Genomic DNA, 26,839 nt, shown 5'->3' on the forward strand with positions numbered 1-26,839 from the left:
AAAAAAGGCTTGGTGAACTTTTCCCGTGTAAATAGGACACTATTATTGCAAGGGGATGTTAAATCCAGATTTCTAACAATGATGCTATATTGCACGTTAATTTAATTACTAAATCAACCAAAACCACTCTCATAACCATGTGTTGTTTATGTTTCTTTTAAAAGGAAGTTCGTATCGGGACGCAGCGGTGGAAGGACTTGTCGAAAGCCAATGTCAGTTTAAAGATTACAACAATATCAAGGTTTCGTGCTGTAAATTATTCCCATCAAAGAAAGCCTTGCGCCGATTGCATCAGCAGAGAAAGCACAAAACAAAACGCTAACCAAGAGCTGGATGCAAAAATGTAATAAAAAGGGGCCAACAATTAAGACAATAAACGCCATGAAGAAGACACTTGAACGGTCAGAGACACTCACCGTCACAATCCGAGTTGGTAAATCTGACTTCCGGCCAAAAGAGCTTTCTATTTTTACACTTTTTTTTCTTTGTTTCATTTTTAAATCTTTGTGTATATACAGAAGACGCAAACAGAGTCAAGTACCTGGGAAGGTCTCGGAGTAAGTGGGCACCACCCCCCCCCACCACCCCACGTCGCCCCCCCCCCCCCCTCCCAGAAAACAAATTAACCCATCGTGGTGTTGTTGTTGCTGCTGCTGCTGGAGATGAGCGGGATTATAAAAGTTATCCGAGTCGAAGTGGACGCTTGCTTGTGCCACATGTGCGCGGCTCGGCGTTGGACCCGGACGGACGGTGGCGGCGGAGGAAGGAAACCGCAGCAAGCGCGATCGTCATCGGTGCCAAAGAGCACGTGCGTGGACACCGCGGGTTTTTGTTGATGTTGTTAGGCATCTTGTCATCTCGAGAGTGTCAACGGCTGACGATAGCCGCAATCTCCCCCCCCACCTCCCCCAGGCCCCGACTCCCCAAATCCTCATTCCCTCGACTGGTAAAAGAGGATGTATCCCGATTCTGAGTTTTTCGACACGTCCGTTGTGAGCCCATAAAACTCTTCGATGGCCTGCGGGTCGATTTTCTGCAGGTGTGCGTCCCACGCCGCGTGGGGGACAAGGGAGCACACAAACAGACAAGCAAAATTAGTTTAAACGGAGTGTTGAGATTATCATACAAGTTCGGATTTGCAGTCTCAAGAGCGCCCCCCTCTGCGTGCGATCAAAGACGCCACACTGTTATTGTTGCGGGAGCCAAAGGTCCAGTTATTCTGTGTTAAGCACGGGGAAATGTCCTCCTGTCCATCCTTCCGACGACACACATCGCGAGTTTGCACAATAAGCTATAAATCCTCTCGGGTAATTGCTAGGGTCTCGACAAACAGCTTGCCCACAACCAATGCCCACAGCTGTACTCTTTTAATTGTTGGAAAAATTTGGAGAAAAAAAATACCATTAAAAATCTGCCGTTTTATTATTAAACTACAATTTTTTGCATGCCGTTATGTGGCTGTAGTTTTCGACCAGCGTGCACATCCATTTTCACACGCGTGCTTTATTCTACCGTATATTTATTTGCACCGTCGAATCCCCTAAGACTACGGAGGTTCCTTCAATGGGCTAGATTGTAAATAATTAAATCGATATTCATTATTTTTTATCAAGCCAGGATATGTTGTGGTTAGTGTGCTTGACTCGCAAATCTGGGGGTCAATTTTTGTTTGGGGGGGCCAATTCAATCCATTAACCCTGTGGGGGACGATAAAATGAACACTGCTTTGTGGGAAATCAACAATTGTTGTCGTAATGAAGGTGTGGGGGGAACATTTTTCTTACCGAGGGCCGGGCAGGGCTTGCAAATGGTTTTGGTGGGCACACGCATTATAACCGCACACCTGAGCATTGCCCAACGTGAAAGCATTAGGGCTCTCACCTTTGCCGCACTAATGCGCTGTGCAAGCATCCGCATTTGCGTGAATTGGAAAGCCATCGGGAGCGGCAAAAGTGCCCGAGCAAACTAAAATAGAAACGGTGTTTCTGGGTCGAAAACAATACCCTCTGAAGTCGTAACCAATGGCTCACGGCTGCCAATGGCGACGAGCACTGCCACCGTTAAAGAGCGCATTGATGTAGGGGGGGGGGGAAACTGCCGACCGATTTTTATTCTTTATGTCTCCAGGTGAGAGCTCATTAAAACACGTCCCTTTGAAATGGAAACCTAGGATACGTACAGATGAAATACAACAGGAAGGAAGAAAATAAAACTGTTCAGTGTGCGAGGAAGAGAAGGTCCGTGCCAATGATATGCGTGGGGCTTGGCAGAGCCGTTGCCAATGAAAAGGACATTCCATCCGATGCGTGCAACCAAAATTATTGCAAGGTTTGTATTGAAAAGCAAAAAAATAAGATGGTAAATGGAGATATTTTATAACTGAAGATGTGTTGTGTTGGAGAGTTAATAAAACGCGGAGAAAAGTGTGAAAATAATATATTTCATGGCCATATATAACTGAAGATGTGTTGTGTTGGAGAGTTAATAAAACGCGGAGAAAAGTGTGAAAATAATATATTTCATGTTGTTGTTAATAGTGGTTAAATAAAAATAAGCATTGTAAAAATCAAGTAAACATCACCATTGTAAAATAATCGTCATCACTAATGGAGCGAAAGGACTTACCTCTACTATATCATCGTCAAACAGCAACCAGAAGCCATGGCTCTTCACTATTGTGATGTAATGGCCCCGGTTGGGGCCGCTACAAATACAACATCCAAAGAGATAAAATATGCAATTACATTTGCGCTTTCTTCCTCACAAGTAAATAATAAGCCGACACAATGAGCGAAATACGTGCACCCTTTTGAAGCAATGCGTTTCCTTTGCACCGATCTATCCAGCAGTTAATACCTGAAGCATATCCCCTATTTGGCCATACATACTTGGGGCAGAAAAAGTTGTCAGGACCAAATAAGGCTGACAAGGCACACTGGTGCTGGGGCCAGCTCCACCACACTGGGTATATCTGTGTCCTCCCAATTGTAGATTTTCACAGTCCAAATACGCTACTCAAAGGCGGCTAAGTTGACGTAGGCCTCGGTATAAGCAAGAATTTCATTCCAATTGTCACCGACCGCTGTGCATGGCCACCAATCGTAGACCAGTATCCAGGATTGTAAAGTAGCACGGTAACTACGACGCCACTTGTGCTCAAATACAGCGTTCCCGAGTTATTCGCGAGGGGTACGTTGCAGAGATGCTCGTGAATCTAAAATTTCGTGGATGATATTGGCCCTAAGAAGTGACTTTACCTATCACTAACTCTCATCACTTTATTTCTCTCTCTGCAGTCCTGCGGAGTTCTGGATGCGATTCGTGGATAGCCAAAATCGCAGATAGCAAGTTCGTGGATAATGAAGGAAATTGTATACATTTATATGGAACCGATTGAAACATTGACAAAGTTGTCTGAACACATTGCTTTGGATATTTGGCCCATTGTGGCAAAAAATATTTGCACATTTTTACCAACAATCAGATTTAATTCATGTTCAACAACCCGTGACAACACACAAGTGAAACATTACTGCACAACCTGCAAATATTCAAATTATGAAATTTAAAGCAGCCATTATTATAGCATTAGCCCTTCCGAGTGATCCACCTGTTTCGTACAGAACCAGTTGAATAATAAGGTTACACCAATTCATGAGCTGGAGCACCCAGAGAGAGCCAATGCATACGAGGGCGGTAATGCTCAAAAGCACTTGAAGAATCCACTGCCGAGATCTCCTGGCCACATCGCAGCCATAGCCCACGATACCTGGGAGTCTCCCAACTAATCAGGCTCCACCCCATCGCTTGAGGTGCAGGGCCCAAGCTTTAGAAATCTGATTAGGTGAGGCACTTTCAGGGTATTACGACAGATAAATGCAGGCATCGCATCGCATGTCATTCAATGACATTTTCTCATCTTTCCCCCGCACCTCCGATTAGCACGGTTGGCTGTGTACGGTGCGAAAGAAGTTCAACTACCATACATTCACCATTGGAACCTCATTTGCCAGTAAAAAATATTAGAATTGGTTTTTTTTTGTGCGCATTTTGGCATCATCTGGTCCAACCCATGTGAGACTAGGCTCTAAGGAAAGCTGTCTCGGGTGTGGACCAATCAACTTCAAGGACAGTGCACATTATCAGAGTTGTGTTTTTTTGTTTGCATTATGACTGCAGGTATTGTGGTCTATGCAAACATGACTCCTTGTAAAAAAGGTGTCAGTTTTGTTGCCAGATAGAAGGGTAAAAAACCAATTACCATACATTCATTATTTCATTGCCAACTGCGCCTTCTAGATCAATATATTCCAGAAGCGTTTGCTTAAACAAGACAACCAATGGACTGGTTTTAACTTCACCGGGTCTCATCAGCAGGGCGCACTCCTGGGTGTCCCCCATTGCTACATGGGTTCGGGCCGGTGCGGCCACTAATCAACACTCCGCGCTTTTGTGTGCCGGGCGGCCTGGCCACAACTCTCACCTGCCACAGTGGACGACCACCGCTACCAGGTCGTACATGCGGTCGGGGTTGGTGGCATCGCCGGACGTGTTGAATAGCCTCAGCTCGAGCGGAAACACCACGCGGTACGAGAGCTTCGTGTACCGGTGCAGCTGCTCCATGTACTTGAAGCGCTTGAGGTGCAGGGCCAAGATCATGGGCAGCTTCTTTACTCGCATCCTGCCGTCGCAAACGCCGCGGCGAAAGTCAACGCAACATTCCAGTGTCTTCAACGTTCTCCGTGCACTCTCCTTTGCCTACACCTCCCCTCTCATCTCACTGCAGTCCCCTCCCCAACCTCTTCTACCCCTCTCATATATCGCTGGACTCCCCGTTACGCGCTCTGCGTTCCAGCAACTGAAGCTTTCAAAGTCCCCAATCATCCATTGTTCATTGGTCCCCCATTGTAATAGGTTTTTACCCTTTCAACTGGTACAAAAACTGACACCTTTATACAAGGCATCATGTTTGCAATAACCACAACACAAGCAGTCAAAATGCAAACAAAAAGAAACAACTCTGATGATGATAATGATATGCACTGTCCTTGAAGTTGATTGGTCCACACCCGAGACGCCAAAAGGCATCATCTGGTCCAACACCAATGGAGACTAGGCTCTAAGAAAAGCTGTGTCGGGTGTGGACCAATCAACTTCAAGGACAGTGCATATCATTATCATCATCAGAGTTGTTTCTTTTTGTTTGCATTTTGACTGCTTGTGTTGTGGTTATTGCAAACATGATGCCTTGTATAAAGGTGTCAGTTTTTGTACCAGTTGAAAGGATAAAAACCTATTACTATATTTTGCCACTGGTAAAGGAGGTCTCATAGTGGTCCCCCATTCTTTACTGTAGTCCCATAATCGAGAACTCCCTTCCCCAGTCATCAATGCTGTCAACTCCCTGCCCCAATTCAAGTCCAGGCTCAGCTCAAGACCTATGGCTGACCGCCTCTCTCTATAAAATATACATGCCCACTGTTTCTGTTCAGCATCTTGACGTTATAAAATACAAATTGGATCGTACAACTGTATTGTATGACCAAGTGAACGGCACCCATCTCCCTCTGCCAACCCCGATCCAGGGGTGAGAAGTCAACATTACAGTGGCTGGGGCTTGGCCTACACACAAGACAATTGCTGGGGAAGATTACAGATTAGATATCCCATCTGGTGCAGCCTCGCCAGGTGGTACTCACTTCAGAGACTATGGGATGGGTGATGATGATAATGAGTACGAGTCAACCCTGGCCAGGATTTGAACTAATGGTCTTGGGATTACGATTTCTGCTGCTCGACCAAATGAGATACAGCCCAGATACGATGCTACAGCACACACAAGGCTGCAGGACTTGATGCTTGCGGTTACCTATGGCAACCGTTAGCTCTATGAAAGGTGAACGAACAATGGCAAAATGCATCCCAACAGAGGACATTACAAGTCATGATGGTCAAAGTGTCACCAATTTAATAATATTATGAGGCAATATTCACCTCCTGGCAACACTGAGCCATTGGTGGCAATTCCACATTGCCTTGGAGGGTGCCAGTCAATGAACTGGAAAACCAGGACTAACTTAAAAATGAGTTCTACGCAACACAATATAGTTACCCGTGTATTCTCTGATGCAGTAGGGTCCCCCATTATTAGGGATGGTTCAGACACATGGTTTGGAAGGTATAATTTGTGATTTTGTTTTTTTAAGCAGTCGAGTGTTTGATTACAAAATGTGCCCATTGTATATTATGAGGGATGCAAAAAAATGTTGGACCAGGAAACAAGTGTGTGAAATCAATCAAAAATCATGAGCAATTCGTGATCAATTCAATGAGGCAAACGAAAAAGAGTCTTGCGAAGCCATCAGCAGTTGCCTGAATACAAATCCTTAAAACGACCTTATGCATTCACTCTTGTTACAGGGAGGATTCTGCGAGAATTATTTCGCGAGCTGCAAGAAAAGCCTTCGTCCATGAACGTTCATTATTCATGATCAAATTACATTTTATTCATACGAGGATGAAGCCCCTGGCTGATGGAATGTGCTGTAACATAGTTCATGCAAAGCCAACCTCTGTAACCCGTTAAACAAAACTGATATTTAGTATTCTGGAGTTTCACAATATTAATAAAAAGCCACATTTTCTTGCGGTTGTGTTCTTTTTAACACACAACACACTTGTTTACAGGGATGATAATAATAATGTAAACTTTCTAATCCAGAATAGACAGAGCCTCTTCAGGAGGGTCTTGCATCGATAATTTTGGATTGGCCACTTCCTGTTGAGTGTTCATGAATGTGGGAGGAAAGACGAGCACCCGGAAACCCCCCCACACGTACCAGGGCATAGCACTCAGAGGTCAACAGATATAGGGGCGATACTAATCTCCTGGGCCACCTCAGATCCTTGCGAGTTTGGGTGGGGGAGGGGTCTCACAAAGCCACGTGATCCCACAAACCCTCGCCTGCTTCGCATTCAACTACAGGCATGTGGCACCACGACTCGCCTAAGCCTGCGTGCCACGATTACACTCGTGTGTTTAGTTTGTTGTCCTGCCCCCCGCATCTCCGATTAGCACGTAAGAAGTTCAACATCATGCGTACAACAACGTAACGCGTTAACAATTAACATTAAATCAAGCAAGTACTCCACCCAAGGGTCAAGCAGAACGGGCGAGGAAGGAACGTCGGCCGCCGATTAAACACTGACCACACGCAAACCAGGCCCGTTCAAACACTGACCGGCGAACCGTTTCATTTCAACTGCACAACCGCTTGTGGGCGAAGCCAAAGCAAGCGAAACGCAACACCCAACAAGGTCCAAGCGCGAGGAGGGGTGTGTGGGTGTCAGGTTGGGGCGTCTCACCTTTTCTGCGCTTCTTGCTTACTGCAGCATTGTTCGCAGTAGTATTTATATTCGCTGCAGAGTGTCTCGGTGTTACTGAAGCCTCTGGGGTGCGGGGGAAATAATAAATAAACAATCTGTCAGTGAAAGTGGTCCGTCGTGCACTTTGAATAAACAGGGAATGCATTTCCCCGATCAACGGGAGTACTGTACAGGAAAAAACAAATAACCGGTCAAATCTGCTTGTCGAGAAAGGAGCATTTTGTTGAGATTAGGCAGACTGAGTGGATTAAAAAGGTGAATTATTAAGTAGTTCATTGTGAGGAAAATTGTAGATAGATTATACTAAAATAAAGTGGATTATAAAATGTACCAATGATGCTGGCATGGATTATTTCAATTATATTTGTGGGTCATCAAGCTTGTTTATATCAAAGCGCCTTAATTTTCTATGGAAGGAATGTTTGCTTTACTATGACAATAGCAACACAACCACACCATCACTACCACCATCATCATAACCCTCCCCATCCTCACCACCACAAACCAGTACTCTCGTCATGCTCAAACTCTCCGTCATCACCACCATGATCAAATTACACTTCTGACAAAACTGCAGCGTCACAATAGGAACCATCTTAGATGGGGAAGACTCGGGTCTGTTCTCACAGAAGGTCATAATGACTTTGCAGTTTGTTGGCATCACCATAAGGATGCAATGGAAAAAGTTTCCTGGCTTAAGATGGCCAAGATCAGTGAAAACATCTGTCTCATCAGCAATAACTTCAACTTATTAATATTGCTGGGATACAAAAACGAGCAATCGTGTAAAATATATATACAGTATATATATAGGCAAGTCAGCACCGTGGGAAATTCCCAAAATACTTTTGCTAGCTCAACATGGAGTGTGTATTCATTTGCAGTGTCAGACCAATCCCACCAGCTTAAAGTCTTCATATCCCAGAGATTTTAAATGGAGAGGTGGTAAAGCAAAGTGGGCAAGTTACCTTAGACAGTGTGTGATGGATGTGTTTTGTTCAACATCTACTGACAGATCCAGGAAGTCTTCATCTTTACTGCTCACCTGTAAAGCAAACACAGGTGGCCTAGACATCTAAAATCACTCGCGTTCCCGCAATGTAGCACTTAAAGGATGGCTCAATCCAATACCCAATCGGGTGCAACGTTTTCAGAGTTGTAAAAACAATATCATTCCATGCTAAATGCAGTATGTTGACCAGATAATGAGCTAGGAAACTCCAGTTTCATTTCTAAAATTTAGATTTTCTGGAAACAGGTCAGTGCGCCACCATTATTACACTTACAATTAATATTTTCATAGTTTCTAAACATGCCTGCATTCCAAGATGCTATTACAGAAACAATGAGCATAGTTTTTAGAGGAACAGACAGCCCAGTCATAAGCAGAGGAAATAAATTAAATATTACGAGCTATTTACAATTCATGCAAATTAAAAAGAAACCATACGGTAATGTTAATCTCAAACCATTATTACATTTTTTTACAATTCATCAAATTAACAAGTGTGTGAATTGTTCCATGCCTACTGTGCATTCACTAGCGAACGCCTCTGTATTCCACGCAGCTCCTTCCCGCAACGTGAACCTTTCCCAGCCTCCAGCGCGAGCGAGCGCGCAACGCGCACACCCCTGCACACTCACGCACCGTCTCGCAGTTGAGGCAGCGCGTCTCGTTGGTGAGCGTGCCCTGGAAGATGTCGTGCACCCACGTGGGCTCCGTCTTGGTGCTGTCGTCACCGTCGGCGGCTGTGGCGGCGGTGGCGGCGACGCCGTTCTTGAGCTTGCCGTTCTGCCGCTCCTGCTTCTTCTCCTCCTGCAGTATGTCGGCGATGGTGTTGAGAAGGTAGTTGAGAAACTCGTGAGCATCCTGTTGCATGTAGTTGTCGAAGAGTTCTGTTTGCAGCCCCGGGGATGGGAGAACGATTGCGAGAAGACACACGTGCACACGATTAACGGGGCTAAGAAGCAGAGAGTTGGCACCGCTGAGATACTGGGGGTTCGAATCTAGGGTTGAGCCACCTGTTATTCAAACCGCGTTCCTCCGATTAGCACGGTTGGCTACGTACGGTGCACAAGAGGCTCAACACACATACATACGTTCCTGTCTCTTGAGTTTAATTTAGAATTCGTTGCATTATAGGTACTCCTTGACATGCACGATATATGCGTTCCTGGAAAAACGTGCATATCTCAAAATCAAGTATGTAAAAAAAAAATTTCTCATGAGAAATAATGGTTCGGGGATTTCACTCGCACTCGCAGACAAAATGGACTATATTATCCTAGTCTATATCAATAAAATACATGTACACACAATATAATACGAGACACACGAGACAAAGGGCAGATTGCTGGAGTACACGCAACGAGATGCTGTACGCGACAGCTCACACTAGTTATCGTACCGCACTGGCTGCTGGCAACGCCATTGGGTTGCGGTGCCGGGCTAGCGTGGCGTATGTCGCGTTGCGGATGACGTTGTTCCAAAAACTTCCTCGCGTATGTCAATAAAAGGTCGAAAAACAAAGCGCGCGTTATTCCAAAATGGTTTACCGCAAAAGGGCATAAACTGAGGATTGCCTGGAAAAGGAGTTGATGGTTTCAGCCCCGGTCACCAATGATTGTACGGAAAACTCACCACATCAAATGTGGTTAGAGACTTAATAGGGCTCTGAGATTTAAAACATCGTTTTTACACGCTTTATATTAACTCACTCTGTCCGTTGTTGTTGTTGTTGTATCCTCAAATCTTGTAACTCAATTTTAACCCACTTCCCAATGTGGTATCGACTGCAAACTTGGTATACTTACGTCTTACTGATGACAATTCTATCATAACAAATAAAACCATTTTAAACAATCTTTTTGATATGTTATGTTTGGGCTCAACTGACGTTGGCTGTAAATCACCACGGTCTCTTACGTTATGGCAAGCCTCGGGGCCACTTCCTGGAGTTGTGGAGTTGTTCCATTACTAGTAGGGTACATTTAATTAAAGCGTGTTTAAAAAAAAAGTTATTTTAAATATTACTTATTATTTAAATATTACTCTCCCATTCATAGTTCACCAATGAGCCTTTACGAGGACAAGACTAATCTATACGAATCATGTTATGCATTGTCAAATGCTTATTCTTGGAGTCCTCTTGGTAGAAATATTGTGCAGTATCTGTCCGCTAATCACCTGGTCAGACCTTAGATACTAAGCAGCATAGAGCCTGGATCGTGAAAGCCTGTGGGGCTTCGTGGTGGTCAGCAGATGGTAGCGTAGCAACACTCGTTGTTATATTGTACTTCTATATTCCCGTGTCGGTTACCTTTCTTCATATCCTACACGAACCAGCATGGTAAATTATGGCCAAATAACATGCACGCGTGCGAAAGGTCATTATCCAACAGTGGATTGTACATGTACATTTATCAACTGGTACAGGGTACGATTTTATTGATGTGTAGAATAAACTGAAAGAGTACTCGCATATTCTTGGTTCTTTCGGTAAAGTCACGTAGAAGGGAAATTATAAAATTATTTTAAAAAAATCTAATTTTCTTGCTGTGGATTTCACACCTGATGATAATTGCTTATGTTGCAGTCGAAACGTCGTGAGAATTTTATTGTTTTATATTTCTATTATTTTATTATTTCCCTTCTACGTGACTTTACCGAAAGAACCAAGAATATGAATCCCTGCAGTCACGAAAGCTTTAAATCAGCACTAGCATAGTAAAATCTGCCACAGACAAAACTACCAACTGTAGCAGCAAAACATGCGGATGGACGGTCCTTCCGTGAAAAGAAAAAAAAATGCAATCAAAAGATGATTCACTGATAATTGTGCTTGCCGGAGTGATGTCATGAACTCAAGAAATGTCAATCTGCATCACAAAGATCCGAGCAGTGCATCACAATGTGTCAGAACGGCCTCCGGAAGGCGATGTCACAGAAAACTTCGGGTGTCACTCCAACAGGCCTCTCGCTTACGTAAACACGGGGGACTCATCCTCATTCTATACCCTGCAATGAGAGTCCTCGTGGTCATCAAACCAAGAATAGTTTCATCATCATAGCCGGAAGATTTCAAGCTCGGTGAAAACTGAACTTAACACAAACGTTCATTTGTATAGTCACTGGCGACTGAACCGAAACCTCCGACCGGCTACACATGAGAACCTGGTCTATACATGGGCGTCTGATATCCACATCTGAACAGAGGATCTCAGCACTTGCGGCTCAGTGCTCCGACACGGGCACTATCCCCCCTTCAAGCCAATCCAGTGACATCCGATTAACATATGTTCATCCTCGGTGGTATCCTGCAGAAATGTTGCTCTTGACATAATCTCGGGCATTACGAATAAGGATTTGCAGTGATGTGGAGCTTAAATGCCCAAGCATCTTAAGGACCTTACAACACAATCCGTACAAAATGGAGTACGGAGGGCAGAAAAGGAAAACGAATGAGAAGAATGAGCAGTGAATGTAGAACAGCAGCAGTGGAATAGGAATGATGACGAGCACACGGACACGCAGATCGTGTGTGCCTGCGTGCGTATGTGCATGTCTCACGTTATTGTACAGAAAAGGGTTCTTAAATTCAATCAGCGGTCTCCACGAATGTTAAGAATCGAAAGTGCCTCAGTCTGGAACTATGGGAATTGGACATTAACACCAAAGCCTACACTATTGGATCAATTGAAATGTGTGTGTGTGGATATGTGCAGGGACGGGGAGCGGTAGGGTCACGATAAGCATGCTGCGCTACATATCCAGCAACCCGACTTCCATTCCCACACACAGCCAACACCGGTGACGATTATTTGAACCGGTCCTGGGCCTCCCCGAGGTCGACTCGGCCTCAAATGAGTACCTGGTGCGGTGTGTAAATACATCTCCACTGGGGAGACAAAGGTGGTCAGGTGAGGTGCTGGCCGCACACACCCTCAGACAGTGCTAGCCTTCATAGGTGCTCGCTAACAGCACTTGCCCCAACAGTCTATATGGGGGATATTGGTCTTTGGCGATTGCTCAAGCCATATACTCTGATTCTGATACTCATTTATTAGAACCTGGTTTAATAACCGATGGTTGAAACCTCGATTGGAACGCAGAATCTCAGCGGTGTCGACTCAAGTGTTCAGACAGCCGTCGAATCGGCCTTCCGAGTCACCAGGGCCTCCTTGTAAATCAACCGTTGACAAAGAATATCTCAAAACGCGCGTTCAAGAGCGAAGCAGCAACAGGTCTGGGACTCTTTTAATTAACGGGCCTGGCCTTGTGGCTCTCCAAGGTGCCGCCGCGAGAGGTAGCCGTCAATGAGATATATTGATCAGGGCTCTGTCAACAGGCACGCGGTGAAGGGAAATTGGTCTCGGGCTCGTTCATTAGATTGCCCCGCCCATACACAACCGTGTCAAACAAGCCGTGATGAAACCAACGCAGCACCACTTGCCGTTTACTTTGCAACACATCGCAAGTCTCCTTTGCCAGAAACAATGCCCCTCAATGGGTTCTGGTCCATTCATCACGTTTTACAATCGTTAATATTTCTCACGACTTACCCCATTTTAAATTTAAACAAAGCCTTAGCTCAGGACGGTTTACGTAGTTTACAAAGCGCTGCCAAACACATCGAGTGATTTACATGGCTGGGGCGGCCAAGGACCGAGGGTTCACGAAAGGGCAGGGGAGGGACGGGAAGGGAAGGGAATGAGCTTGGTTGTTTTATCATTATCCAATTTAACAGTAAAAAAATCAACAATAGACAAATAACCAATAGGTCTCTTGGACAAAATAATTTCTAGCGGCATGTTTATGACGGAACACTCTGGACTCATATAAACTTAATCAGAAGAGTGTGGCAATCACCTTGCAATACAGGCAAGAGCCCTTTCCAAAGAGGGACACGTTCAGAACAGCATGGGAATACTTTACTATTTACACAATGCAATGTGGATTAACATCTCCTCTAAATGCGACCGCATCTAAAAGAATGCACCGAAAAACACTGGGCATTCAAATAAAGCCATCAACAAAATAATACGATCAATAAATTGCGTTACTTTAAAGGCACCAAAACAAAGGCTTCCCAAAAGTGTTCGAGTTACAGCAGGCCAATTCACATCGTGCTAGACCGAGGCACTTTCGATCCTTAACATTCGTGGATTATTTCGCAAGGGCAACCCACGCCGCAAAACGCACCGTTCTCCTTGCGTAGGCGGGAAATGAATTTCTTTGGCGGGATGACGCCCACTTTCTTCTTCTGCGTCGCGATGCTGTGAAAGAGGTCGGCGAGGCACGTCAGGAGGTTCTCCTTCTTCTTGGGCTGGACCTTGTAGTCGAGCACCTTCTCCCGGAACGGCTTGCAGAAGTATAACGCCTGCAGGACCGAGTTGCAGTAGCAGGTGTTGCCGAACTGCGGAGAGACGACGGGGGGGGGGGGGGGGTGAGACAAGGGGAACAAGGGCGAGCGCAAGCTCCTCTTAGCCCAGAGAGCTACCAAGCCGGTGGCCCACCTACGACAAAGTCACCCAGAATGCACCCCATCTCGTCAGGATCTCAGAAGCCAAAGTAGGAAATGAGCCACGGAGAGTGCTTGGATGCACGAGCACCGCGCTCAAAGAAAAGGCTTTGCGAAAGCCGAGCCGGGGTTGAGACAGGATAATGGATTGTGGTTATGTATGGGTCCAAATTATTATTATTTTGGTGCTATAAATGCCCAATGTTGAGCTATCATTTGTATCCAGGTCGATTCTGAAAAATAAGTTAATACCTCAGTTGGCTTTGCCTGATACGATGGGGATGGTTTAGTTTTATTCGCATGTGTTTGGGTGATTTGGTTTACCTCGTTGTACTTTGCACTACTAACGTGCTTTTGTATTGTTTGTTGTTGCAACGTTCTTACCCACCCCCACTGGAGATCTGTAAAAAAGACCTTTATAGCGCATCGGATTCCTCCGGTATGAATAAACATTTTGATTCTGAAATAACCCCAATGACCCTTACGTTGTGGGGGAGGCCCTCGTTCAGCAGTGAAAAGCTGTGTGTGTACCAACAACCAGGTGGCCTAGCTGGCGGACACTTTCTAATCATAGCTGTGGATCACGCAGACATCATTGCATGCGAGGAACCCATCAGTTCACCTCCGATTCACACGGTTGGCTAAGTAAAGTGCGAAAGAAGTTCAACATAACATACATACATACAGTGCGGGTGTACAGCAAGTTTGTCGACCTATCCAGTGCAGACATTGTTTGTTTAATATTTCCAAATACACTCAAACTCCGGACATAGTGGGTTTTCCCACCGTGGACTTGACCATTCGCGCCAAATTCATTAAGGTAGAGTTTGTCGATGGCTCCCCTCTGGCTCGACCATTTGCGGTTAACCACGAGATGGCTGTCTGCATCGTAAAGAAGTAGTGGTGTACTCTTACTGCACTGCTTGCGATGATGCTGCGGAAGAATACACACCAACATCATCATCATCCTTCATCGTAAATAAAAGTATTTGTTGTTTGTTACTTTTTAAACTGCATAATACTAACTGTACATACGTCGTCAACCGTAGTACAGCACTGCACACAATATTATTTTTTCGTTCTATAAATGTACTGTTCAAGTTTATATATGTAATAGTATAGAAAATATGAATCAAACTTTACATAAAAAAAATATACACCTTGTTTTATGCTTGGGTTAATGTAGGATATTATGAAAAGCGAACCAAACGATATTTTTTCCATATGCCTTGAGTTTGCGGATCGCATTTTTTTGCAGATTTGCCAATTGCAGCTATTCTTAAGAGCGTAACCCCACCGATGGTCCATGTTTTGATGTATATGTACATTACAATGTTCATACCGCATCATCAGCGCTCTCGGCCTCCCACTTCCAGCCCCGCCCACTCCCCCCCCAGCCCCGCCCACTTCCCCCCCCCCGGCCCCACGTCATCTCTCCCCCTAGCGCTCACGCAGCGCTCCCCTACCCCACCCCCACTCTCTCTCTCCCCCCTTGCCCCTCCCCCCCGTTCTTACCTACATATTCAAGTTCAAGTTCATTTCAAGCACTCTCCCACTTCAGCAATTTTACTGGTAGGAACCACCTGGTTACACCAGCCCACAGGGGATTATTGTGTCCGTCCGTCGTGCAAAGAGGGGCTGGGTGGGGAGGGTGGGGCTGGGTGAGGGGTGGGAGGGGTGGGGCTGGGTGGGGAAGGGCTGGTCACCCTGTGGTGCCCTTATAAAACTCAACGTTTAACCTACTCACGCCGGCTTGTGTCCGCCCTCAGTCGGCCATATTTGCGGAATACACCACGCCACCGTTGACCCTGGCCATTGACCGAGCAACCCAACGTTCCTACCAGCTCCCTCTGCAGGAATGTGTTTTCTTGCTGTGGTTTTCCCACCCGATGATGATTGCTTATGTTGCAATCGAAACGTCGTGATTTGTGTTTTTTTCTAACTACGTGACTTTACCGAAAGAACCAAAGAGTATGGATTCCTGCAGTCACGAAAGCTTCAAATCGAAATTGAATGTTCATACCGGCGCAGTACCACGAGATGAAATTAAAATTTCAGTAGTCTCACAGCAAGCGTTGTGGTCGTTAAATCAAGTCAGCGTGTGGCCTCTGGAAGATCCATTAACAGTAGAGTCTGTTCTCTGTTAAGGCGTGTTGTTATAACGTGAATTGGATTTAACGCGATTAATGTATTAGGGGACACATTTTTTAGTTAGAACGTGGATGCGAATTGAATATAACGCAATTGAGTGAACGGAATTACGGTCGCAGCGCGATTAGGAACGAGCGGTAGTACGGCTGCCTCGGCGTAGAATCACACAAGGCGGAATGCTACTCGATGCTTCGAGATGCTACCCACGCACCTCAGTCTTTGTTCAGGCTGCATACGCAACTCACGTGTTGTCGCGGACTATACTTCACTCAATTTTTCATATTATTTAGATTACAACGCGAATTTTGCCTAATGTGGTGTTCTTTAGGAACATAATTAACACCTTATAGGAGAACAGACTGTAGCTTGCAGAACTACTGGACCTGTGAAGTCACTTCGCTAGAACTCTCGACCCAAATGAGAAAAACACATTTTAAGTACCCTTAAGAGAGTGTTTTTAAACACAAGTAAATTACACCAAAATGTTTAATCCCCGAGCAGTGATCTGGTGGGGTTTTTTGTGTGAAGCCAGGCTAAGAATATCAACTGGCTCTCTTTGGGAACCCAGTTTAATAAGAGGCAGACACCGAGAGTCCATGGCTGTGACATGGGATTAATTAGCCCCCTTTACCAACCGGCAATCTCAACATTACTCTGCTCAAACCCACATAAGCACTCCCAGGCAGTAAGCTGTATTTATAATCCTGTAAAACAAAACCTTCATATTCATAAAATTAGCTTACATTCACTGCACTAGAGAATCCGGATTAATAGGTGGCTTGAAACCCAGATTTGAACCCAAGCTCTCAGCAGCACCGTGCTCAGAGTCTATGACTTGGCATTAGTCCCCTTCCAGCCACGTGGCCACCTCTATCGGTGCCGGCTTTTTGAGTTTTATCCCGACCGACTCACGCTCGGGGGCTGTGAACCGCACGAAGCGCGACAACACGGACAGGCCCCCGGGGTTTTGGTAAGACGGTAATTTACGGAGAGGTGGCGCACGGCTGTAATCAGAATCTCCGAGGCGGTGGGGGGTCAGGGGACAGTCCAGAGATTTCTGTGCGTGCGAGATGTCCGAGATGTCCAACCCCCGCAGCTGCAGTGTCGAGTCGATGGAAATACAGGAAATAGGGTCGCTGACCTAATTTAGATTGTGTGTATGGGGCCGTCCATTGGCAGGCTGCATCGCACGTGTCGGTGCACAGAAATAGGGCCATTCATACGACCGCCAACCCTGTGGGCTGAGTGAAGGCGGGGTGGCTAATGAGGCCAAGGCTGGGAGGGGGGGCCCACAGTGCATTCGGTTGAAATGCGTTTCCCCTACACTAGCAAGACCGGTTAAAAACCGGCAGCAATCACAAGGTAGCGAGGGTTATATGTGGGCACGAGTGAAAGACATGGGGGGGGTGGGGGGAACATGAACCATCTGCACAAAGGTCACCCAATTCTCAGCATTAAATCGGGCCAAGTCGGCTTAGCATCAAAAGATATGACGAGACCAGCTTCCAAAGCGATGAGCTTCTTGTTCATGTCTCTGGGTACGAAGTTCACAAGTTTGAACTCGCACAGACCCTCTCCCTGATAATGTGTTGACTGCGATTAAAAGCGAGGGTTATGATACTCTGTGCAGTCCGCTAACAGTATGCCGATTGAGCTATTAGTGCGATTTCTTGAGATGTGGACATTCTCAATTAAAACTCTTGGAACCGGCGGTGTACCAATCAACAGTCTCAGAAATAATTCAGCAGAAATAAGTTGTAAGTTACTTAAATTATGCCTCTGTCAACACCAAAAGGGCGTGCATAGCTTTCACATGCCAAATGTTTTACGATGGTTGTGCAAATCATTACTGATCTGGCTGAGACCATCAACTAACTACACTTGAGTCCAGCTTAATCACGAGTGGTTTTCTGGCTTAAAACCCAGTTTTGTGTTAAAAGGTAAGTAGGCGAGTCAACTGTTGTGTGCGCATTAAACATCGTTTATACGATCACAAATCTTTTTGCTGCAAAATTATTCACGTGGAAATTAGAGTCAAAGTTATACAAACATGATATGAAAGTCACTCAGAACTAATATTTAGTTTATTCATTAGATAGTCGATATGCATATATGGTAATAAAGTCTAAACGATGGAAAATGAGTGGGAAATGATGTAGTCTCACAAAACTAAGACCTTAATCAAATATAACAATAATTATTTAAACCATTCAAAACAAAGAGATAAAACTCTCACAGAGGCTATTCTCATCTCGAGTACAAGATATCTTGAAGATATAGAATTGGAAACAAAGTCAAACATAAATTGATAAAGTACGAACCCATTTATGATTTACTTGGTCTATTTGTCATTCGAACAACCGCTGTAAACTGGTGATGGAACGACAATAAACGGAGAGAATACGCCCAAGAGGACATCCGCCAAAGAGGAGGTGCAATTAGATTAGCTCATGTACTGCAGGAGCAATATTTATTGAAGCATCTCAAGGCCAAGGAAGACACCAACGATGTACACTTTCATCCAGCAGTGGATTGTTCACTGTCACTGCTGACGATTACAAGCGCAAAACAGGTTAACACGTAGGCTTTTGCGACAGATATCATCAGCAATTACAACTAGCATCATTAGACGGACAGCCAGATTTGTACTCAGATTGTAAATGTTGTGGATTTGCTCTCCAACACACCGGTCTGCTGTATTAGTAACGAATTGGCCACGTTGTTTACGTGACAAACCCCTTACTAATTGGCTGTGTCGGGTGGTGGCGGGTTTAACGACACATTTATATATTTACGAGATCTAACCCAAAAAAACCCCTGTATTATGGGCAACATCGTTGACAATGAGAAACGCGTCTATAAATGTACGAGCAATCGGCTCCGGAGTGTATGTGTACATTTACATTTGACGCACCAACCATTCTCAAAAAACGTCCTCATTGCTCCGAGTGGAATTTCCATTCCAGTAGGCACGATTGTCTTTTTGGCAAACAGTGCAATGTGCGTTATGTAATTAAGTCGTGCATGTTACGACACACGGCAAATAGAGAGAGAGAGAGAGGAGAGCTTGCGCGAATGCGGTACAACTGTAAACGTGAAGGCCCCATAGGAGCATTCGACTTTTATACGAGCGCTGCGTTTGGTGGCTTAGGCTGCACAGAATTCAATACAATTACAATGAGCATACCCCCCCCACACACCCCGCAGAAGTTACTTAACGCCTCAATATCCAGACGGCATAATGCGTCAACGACATTCAAATACAACCTCGAAGGCTGGGCGTGGTGGTGCACGCCTCTGCCCGTGACCCGGAGGTTTAGGGGGCAAAGGTCGACGGAGCACTTTGATTTGTCACTTAGCCCGCACCTACTGGCCTGCCAAGCAGCCAGGGGATTGCAGTGCACCCATCTGTGTGGACCATAATGGTGACGAGTGAATTTACTCCAGACGCCACTCATCCCAAAGCACACGAGGGCCTTCCCACACCACGCAGACTGTGGGAGTTATTTAACCACACGTCACCACACTGGATAATGCAGCTTGAAGGCGGGAGAGCATATATGTGGAAGTATAGAACAACAATGGATTGTGCAGCACTCCTCTGATGCCCATCACAAAGCACTGTAGCAGCCTTTAACATCCCACTGTGTCACCCGTCCCAGCACTATCAGGCTCAATCTCGCATAGCTACTGATATATTATATCATGATAATGAACTATATCGCAGAGATCACATGTTCAGAACATGATGTGGATCATATTTGAAGCGTTCAGCGAATGTTACCGTGTCACCAGCAACAGCACAAGCGATGCTTTTAATGAGCACACCCGCCAATCACTTCTTCCCTTGTGCTATATCTGTGCAGCTCCGGCACAATCCACACAGCATCAACCTCCGAGATCTGTTTGTTGTGCCATGCACAGCAAATACGACGGCAAAACTACACAAAACACTGGCGTGGAATGTTCGGTGCTCATGTGGATTTCTAAATAATTCGAACCAACGTTTTACGCGCGCTCAGTCAATTTAAAATGGCCCGCCATTAGATTTTCGGAAGGTAACTCAAAGTGCGCACAAATGTTAAGTCGATGCCTCCACGACCAGTTTGCTCACTTACCCTGGCAAGACATTTTTTGGACGTTGATATTTACAAGAATTAAATATTAACCGGGCTACTCCCCCTTCCACAAGGGGTGAACTTTAGTTTATGAAATTGGTATCGTCTCGCAATGGCCGTGTTGGCACATTTGTGCTATTTCAGCTCACGGATGTGTGCGTCCTATATATATAAATACCGTGTTGCACCTCAATAGTTTTCCATCTGGTTATAATTTACATTCATGATGCAAGTCACATGTTTAAATTAATGATATGCATTGCTCAACAAGTATCCATTGACAGTAATCACCTCCTTTTCCATAATAGAGGTTTTTTTTGGATGAGATAGTGTAAACCCACCACCACCCGACACACCCAATTAGCAAGGTTTTCCACGAAACAAAACATACCAATTCGCTACTAGTAAAATACACCGGTGTGTTGGAGAGTAAACCCACAACATTTACAATTCGAGTATGCCGTTTCGCCAGTAATTACAACCAGCAACATCAGGCGACAGCCGTATTAGTGAAGAAATCCTCCTGTTCGGTATGGAAGTCTGTCTGTAAGACTCTGGCCACAAAATCCATTGATAATTACAACTTTACAATTTCTGTTTTGCTGGTAGTTTCAGAATTTTGGTTATTACATTATCACACAACAGTCTACTCTTGCCAATCAATGTCTCAGGGTCATCAATATCCACTTCAGAGTTCACAGCACTCTTTTGTAAGTGGAAGACTAGGTATATTACGAGGTAGCCGCTGGAATCGAACCGCCAACCCGATGCTTGCTTGCTCAGTAACAAACGCACTGACCACGAGATTGTTCAACCGTCCATCAACCAACAGGTGTCCCTTGCTGCTGCATTGAGGACACAGCGCACCACAGGATGCTGTTGTATTTTTAGTAAGGTGCACACAACTAATCTCTGCCCTTCCCAAGGCCACTGGAAAATAAACAAAATGAGGAAAATCCACCACATCTAGCAACAGCCACCACAAGGACTATGCAGCAGCAGCTTAGGACCTGTGGTTTGTCATTAAACTGAGCTAATACCACTGAGATCCAAATCCAGCCACCACAAAAACACAGGTTGTCACGTGCCCGACAGTTGCTATCTCAGCCCATGACAACACAAAAAAAACATCGTAATATTACATTGAGGTCTTCACTCAATCTCGCAAGTTAGAATTCCGAAAGCTAAACGTTCACTGTTTTAATTGCCGTGTGATGATAATTATTTGCAGGATAGGTAAGGGTGTGGATAAGAGATTCCTGATGTGAATTCTAAAGTGAATCTGTGATGCTAACAAGTCGGGGTGAATAGATGGAAATGTCTTCATCTCATTCACGACGGAAAATACGCAAGCAGAATGATAGGGCCAATCCCGTAGAGGACTCAGCGGCGATATGCACACATGCGCCTGCAAAATGCTCGCATCACTTAAGTTCATATCGCCACCTGATTACATTGTGCGGCAGCAGACGCCTCTTTGCTGTGTAACCACCTTGATTACATTCACGTCAACTGCAAGCTTATTTAAAAATCCCACACCGATGTGATCAACAACAGGAGTAGCAGCGTGATACTAAGTGGACCCAAATGCACGGTAATATTTTTGTAGCATTTAGTTGTGTGCATTAATATGCAGTTGTGCATCCAGTTTATGCTCAACGTGCCCTGCAAATTACGCACAAGCCACACAAAAGACCAATCATGAACAGTTTACACAGGCTGCAATTACGTTTCCATGAGAAATAAACAGCTGTCGCAAGGGCAGTTTTTTTCTATGACAGTCTAACACAAGGATGTTAAAAATAAAAATGCTACATCTGGTTTATAGAAACCAGTTGAATAATATAAAAATGGTGACTTAAAGCTTTCGCGACTGCAGGAATTCATGTTCTTTGGGTCTTTCGGTAAAGTCACGTAGATAGGTTCAAAAAAAATAATAATCTCACCTTAACATAGCCACTTCAGGGCGCCCGCCGTGGAGGCCTCAAAGATTTTACATTATCATGATAATTTTTACTGGGCAGCCCTTTGATTGGTGGCAAAACCCACCACGGCCGCTGCCCACCACTTACATTAACATTGGCTGCTGACATTTGGGCTACGCCCATTTCAAACCTTTATAAACAGTTTACCTTAAGAAGCTAACCCCCTCTTCCTGATGACGAACGCTTGTGTTGCGATCGAAACATCGTAGTTTTTTGTGATTTTTTTGTTATTTTCTTTGAACCTATCTAGGTGACTTTACCGAAAGACCCAAAGAATATAACATAAAAATGGTATGCAAATGCATTTTTATCAAAAACATTTTGCACATACAGTATGTCAGTATGTGCATTACATGAGTAAGGTCTATTGAGCCTTCATAATGGATCACAGTCCTGTCCTTATTTGGCCTGTTTTCGCACTTGGGGGTCACGAATGCCACACCAGGAAAGTTATTAAAGCGAATGCTTTTTCATGCAACACGGAAGCAGTGGCTTGAAACAAACTTGATGGACGAGTGCCCCACAGGCTGCTCCTGCACCATGGCTCTCAGGTGCTCGTAGACTGCAGAAATGTCTGCGTCAGTGCTTCTCACTGCAGGCCGAAATATCGGGCAGTAAGCCTGCAAGACTTGACGTGACGTTTCTCAAAAAAGTGAGTGTGCATTTCATTTTCATACGGGAGTTTCATTTTTAATCACAGAGATTGTTTGGCAAGACTTGTTGTGCGTGCATACTATGGAGTCTACTTTTACCAGAGCCCAACTACACACAGGCACACGTGTGCAAATTATTTTTTGGCAACGATGCTGCCAAACATTCACTTACGAATGTCTCAACATCACTCTTCATTTCGCTGCAATAGTATACAAACTGAAGTCACATTGTGCTCATGGCATAATACTCAAGTTACAATCGTTTGCTCAAATCCCAATCGGATGTTGACTTACCCCTTGTGGTGATTATTTGATGGGAATGCGATGTTGGATGTCTTGTGCAAAGTCTGATCTCTGCCATAAGAAGGTGGAATTTACTCAATTGGCTCAAATCTGCCATTGGCGATAAGCAATGCCCCATGCTCATTTGAAAGGATAGATGCATCCCCAATAACTTGGCTGAATCAAGGGTGGAATTCCTCAGAAAAATGTCTTAACAAAACCCTCATATTTTCGTATACACCATTTAGTCCACATTAAACTTGCAATGTTATATGTATGAAAATATAAATACACCCATAAAAACAGGTAAGAATACACATCTGTAACCACCCAAAATCTCATGCCAATTTAGAAATGCATAATGCAATGCAGCAGTAATTGTACAGTGCTAAATTAGGCCTGCCTGGCACATGAAGTTTCTGTGCAGCTTGAAAAGGCAGTTACAAGTCAGCATTGCTTTGTACACTGTAACATTTTTGAGCTTGGAAAATCCAGTTTTGTAAATGTTTAGGGATCCTCCAAAACGATTATATGGAGAACAGTATATCTTGCCAAGTTGTTACGTGGATGCACTGTAAAGCAAAGTCTGGCAAAAAAATCGTGCAAACTACTTACCAACAAAAACACTCCATGTAATAGGGAGGGGCGTATGATTTTTTTATCAATGCAAAGGATAATGCTGCCATTGTCTTTTGTTTAAAGGAGAATGTGGTTTTGTTAAGTAAACAAAGCAAAGACTTCCAGCATCTGTAATTACAAAAATCTGGCACCATGCCATGCTGACCAACTTTTCCTTCCTTATTTTCCAAAGCACTTCAGGCTTTCCAAAGATCTATACACAACCATAATCAGTTGGGCCATTACGCAATAAATACATTTTCCAAGTTTTGAATCCGTGCCCAAATATAATGGTCAATAGACGTCGTAAAACTACCCTGAGTGGCCTTACTAATTTAGTTGTCCTTATTTTATCACAATAATAACCTCTACAAAATGCCTTTAGTGTTTACAAATCAATGATGCTACATTCTTCCCCTTGCTATAGAGCTATTGGACTTCTAAACATATGTGCTGAGAGCACTCATCTCAAAAGAGGAAAAGGCACCACGATATGAAAAACGGATAAGGGAGCGCGATACAAGAGCAACAACAATATTTTTTCCGCGCGCCCACCAAAGGAAAGCATGGTACTCACGTTAACCAGGCCGAAGTAGTGCTCATTGATAGGAAACTGCTCAGGACCAATCTCTTTCTCCAAAGCAGAGGCATTAGCGCCCTGAGGAAAAAAGAGGAGACATTTCAAAGTGCATTTGCATGCTTCATCAGGTCACGGTCAATACACAATTTTTACATTGCATCTTCTCACAGCGATAATTGACAATGCCCGCTTCTCACGCTGTTAAATTAGTTAATTTGTTACAATTCACTTTAATAAAAAGAGTTAAACTTCATGAGAGCCCAACAGTGTTCATCCTATGCGAAGAGTGGTCCCACAGTTCATGACGAAGATTAGCACCCTCTTCATAGGATCTGGGAGACACTTTGACTTGACAGAGCAAACGTATAATATATTTAAACACAAACAGTACACTTACAGAGACACTTGTCAACACGTGTTATACATATACAGACTAGAACACACTTCATGGTAACATACGTAGTACGTGTGAACGAACACCTTTACACATACACAAATGGGATTTTTCAATCAGCAGTGGACTGGATGACACTTGGACGCAATGAGGGGTCACGTTCAAATAATGGTCAACTCGGCCAATGATCCCTCTTGGGTACGTAAACTGAACCCAACACGGTGAACTGCTCCACTTGTTATAGGGGTCAAGAGGGGTCGACTGAATAAGAGACTGAACATGTCACTTCCAATACTTTTTCTTTAAGGTAATGGGCATTGCCGGGGCTCATTAGTGTGCAGCGAAACTGACCCCCTTGCTTCACTGCCCTAACTATAGTATGAGACGTGACTCTACGGCTATTCACAACGCATGACGAACACAAGTGATACACGTGGCTGGTGTCACAGACCACCCCCCTACCCATCCCATTACAAAGCACTGTAAAATGTTACACGATTAGTTTCTGAACAGTATCTCACCACGAATTCGATTTCAGTGCCGTGTAAACCAAGTTCGGCGTCCTTCCGGTTAACAAAGTTTGGGTTAACCAGCAACGCTACACCAACCATTACCTGTTACGTTACGTCTAGTTCTCTTACGGCTGTCACATTAAAACGCCATTAAGTCCCCAACGGGTCAAACATCCCAATGCTGGAATCCCATGAAAAGAGGGATTTGAGACTCAGTGAGGTTTCCAGCGATAACAGACAGACAGTCATTGACAGTAATTAATTTTTTTTATTCCAGTCACTTTATATCGGTAACCCTCGACTGTATTCACCTCTTCCATGTTTATCCGACATCTCTTTTTTGTCATTCCTATCTAGAGATATGTCGCGTTATGATTACCTCCCTTTCCTCTCCGACTTATTAACCTCACCTATTTGCATGGCGGTGTCTTTGGGCGTCCAATCGCACAAGAGAGGTTACGAGGTGTAACGAAGCAACAGTAATTGACATATACTCTGGTGTGCGCAGACGCTCGTACACGCAGAGACGGACACAGACACACAGAAACACACATTTAAACATCCAGACATCAACGCACGCAAACACATAATACACACGGCGATACAAAAGACACACGTAGACAGACACACAGAAACCCACGAAGATTCGTGAAGGGTAAAACACATACGCACAAAGTCACAACAGCCGCCATTCGCCACGAAGTGGCAGTAACGTCACCACGTCGCTTGTGCCAGGCTAGGTGCACTTTAAAGACACGTGAAGTATCGAATGCTCGCTGGCAGGTCACGGTACAGACCCAGGTGCTATAGCTGGTTGACGGACTGATATGATGGACGCATAAAACACAAACGCACAAAGACACAAACTCAAAATACATATACACAATGAAAAAGACGTGCACGGGCATAGATAGAGAGAAATGCATTACAGACACATTCACGTTAAAACACAACCACGACACACAATCATACGGCATCACAGGCGCACCCGCACAAAAACACGCAGACACACCACACGCCCACGCACAAACTCAAGACACGAACAAACATGCACACAAACAACACAAACACACACGCGTACAATACAGACGCACTCACGCAATCACGCACAGACACACAAACTCAACTGGTGCCCGTCACCACATTCATAGAAAGTCGTCTTCCGCAGAAAGTAACCACCCAACTCCCACGCCCGAGTCGGCGGCCCCTTCACCTAAACCCAAACGCGTAGCTGCAGAAACAGCATCCCACGCACGCAACACACTCATTCACACATGCGCACGCACTAATTCTCCCGCCTCCCCGGCCTTCCTTCCAAGAGAGGGCGGCGACCGGGGCTCTCAGGGCCAGGCTCGGGCATCTCTCCCGGGCACGACATTCAGGAAAAACGACAGGCATCGCAAAGGCCTAGTCGCGACACAGTCCACCCCCACCACTCCAGTCTCCTTTGCAAAGACCCCGCTGTACAAACAGCGGCGGGCCCGCAGCATCGGAGCATTCGCGGTGAGTTGAATGAGGGCTTTGAGGTGCGGAGGAGGGAGCGGCGCTCACCATTGTACAGATGGAGGCGAGGCTCCTGACGGTCATTTAACACCTGGGGTTCGCGTCCGCCATCTTTGACGAAAACACCACTTCGAAG

General features: G+C 44.9%; 1 protein-coding gene across 1 annotated transcript; it reads right to left on the reverse strand.

Moving 5' to 3' along the window:
• Positions 1–609: 609 nt before the first annotated feature.
• On the reverse strand, positions 610–26,839 carry USP46 (ubiquitin specific peptidase 46). The gene is made up of 9 exons (XM_078600864.1): positions 26,752–26,839; positions 24,292–24,372; positions 13,589–13,802; positions 9,035–9,282; positions 8,355–8,431; positions 7,366–7,449; positions 4,484–4,681; positions 2,626–2,704; positions 610–1,033 (listed from the first exon to the last, which is right to left on the reverse strand). Exons 1-9 carry the CDS (start codon positions 26,785–26,787, stop codon positions 932–934), a joined length of 1,119 nt encoding a protein of 372 aa, XP_078456990.1. The 5' UTR covers positions 26,788–26,839; the 3' UTR covers positions 610–931.

The sequence above is a fragment of the Lampetra planeri genome, chromosome 15, assembly GCF_965212315.1.
Source record: "Lampetra planeri chromosome 15, kcLamPlan1.2.h2, whole genome shotgun sequence".
Lineage (NCBI taxonomy): Eukaryota > Metazoa > Chordata > Hyperoartia > Petromyzontiformes > Petromyzontidae > Lampetra > Lampetra planeri.

Bases quoted from the DNA above. Each gene is read 5' to 3' on its own strand.
- USP46 (XM_078600864.1), bottom strand. From the start codon at position 26,787: ATGACCGTCAGGAGCCTCGCCTCCATCTGTACAATG. The intron at 9,283-13,588 runs GTGCGTTTTGCG...GGCTGCAAACAG, and splicing joins CCGCCTACGCAAGGAGAACG to AACTCTTCGACAACTACATG. The intron at 2,705-4,483 runs GTGAGAGTTGTG...TTGTATTTGTAG, and splicing joins GTGGTCGTCCACTGTGGCAG to CGGCCCCAACCGGGGCCATT.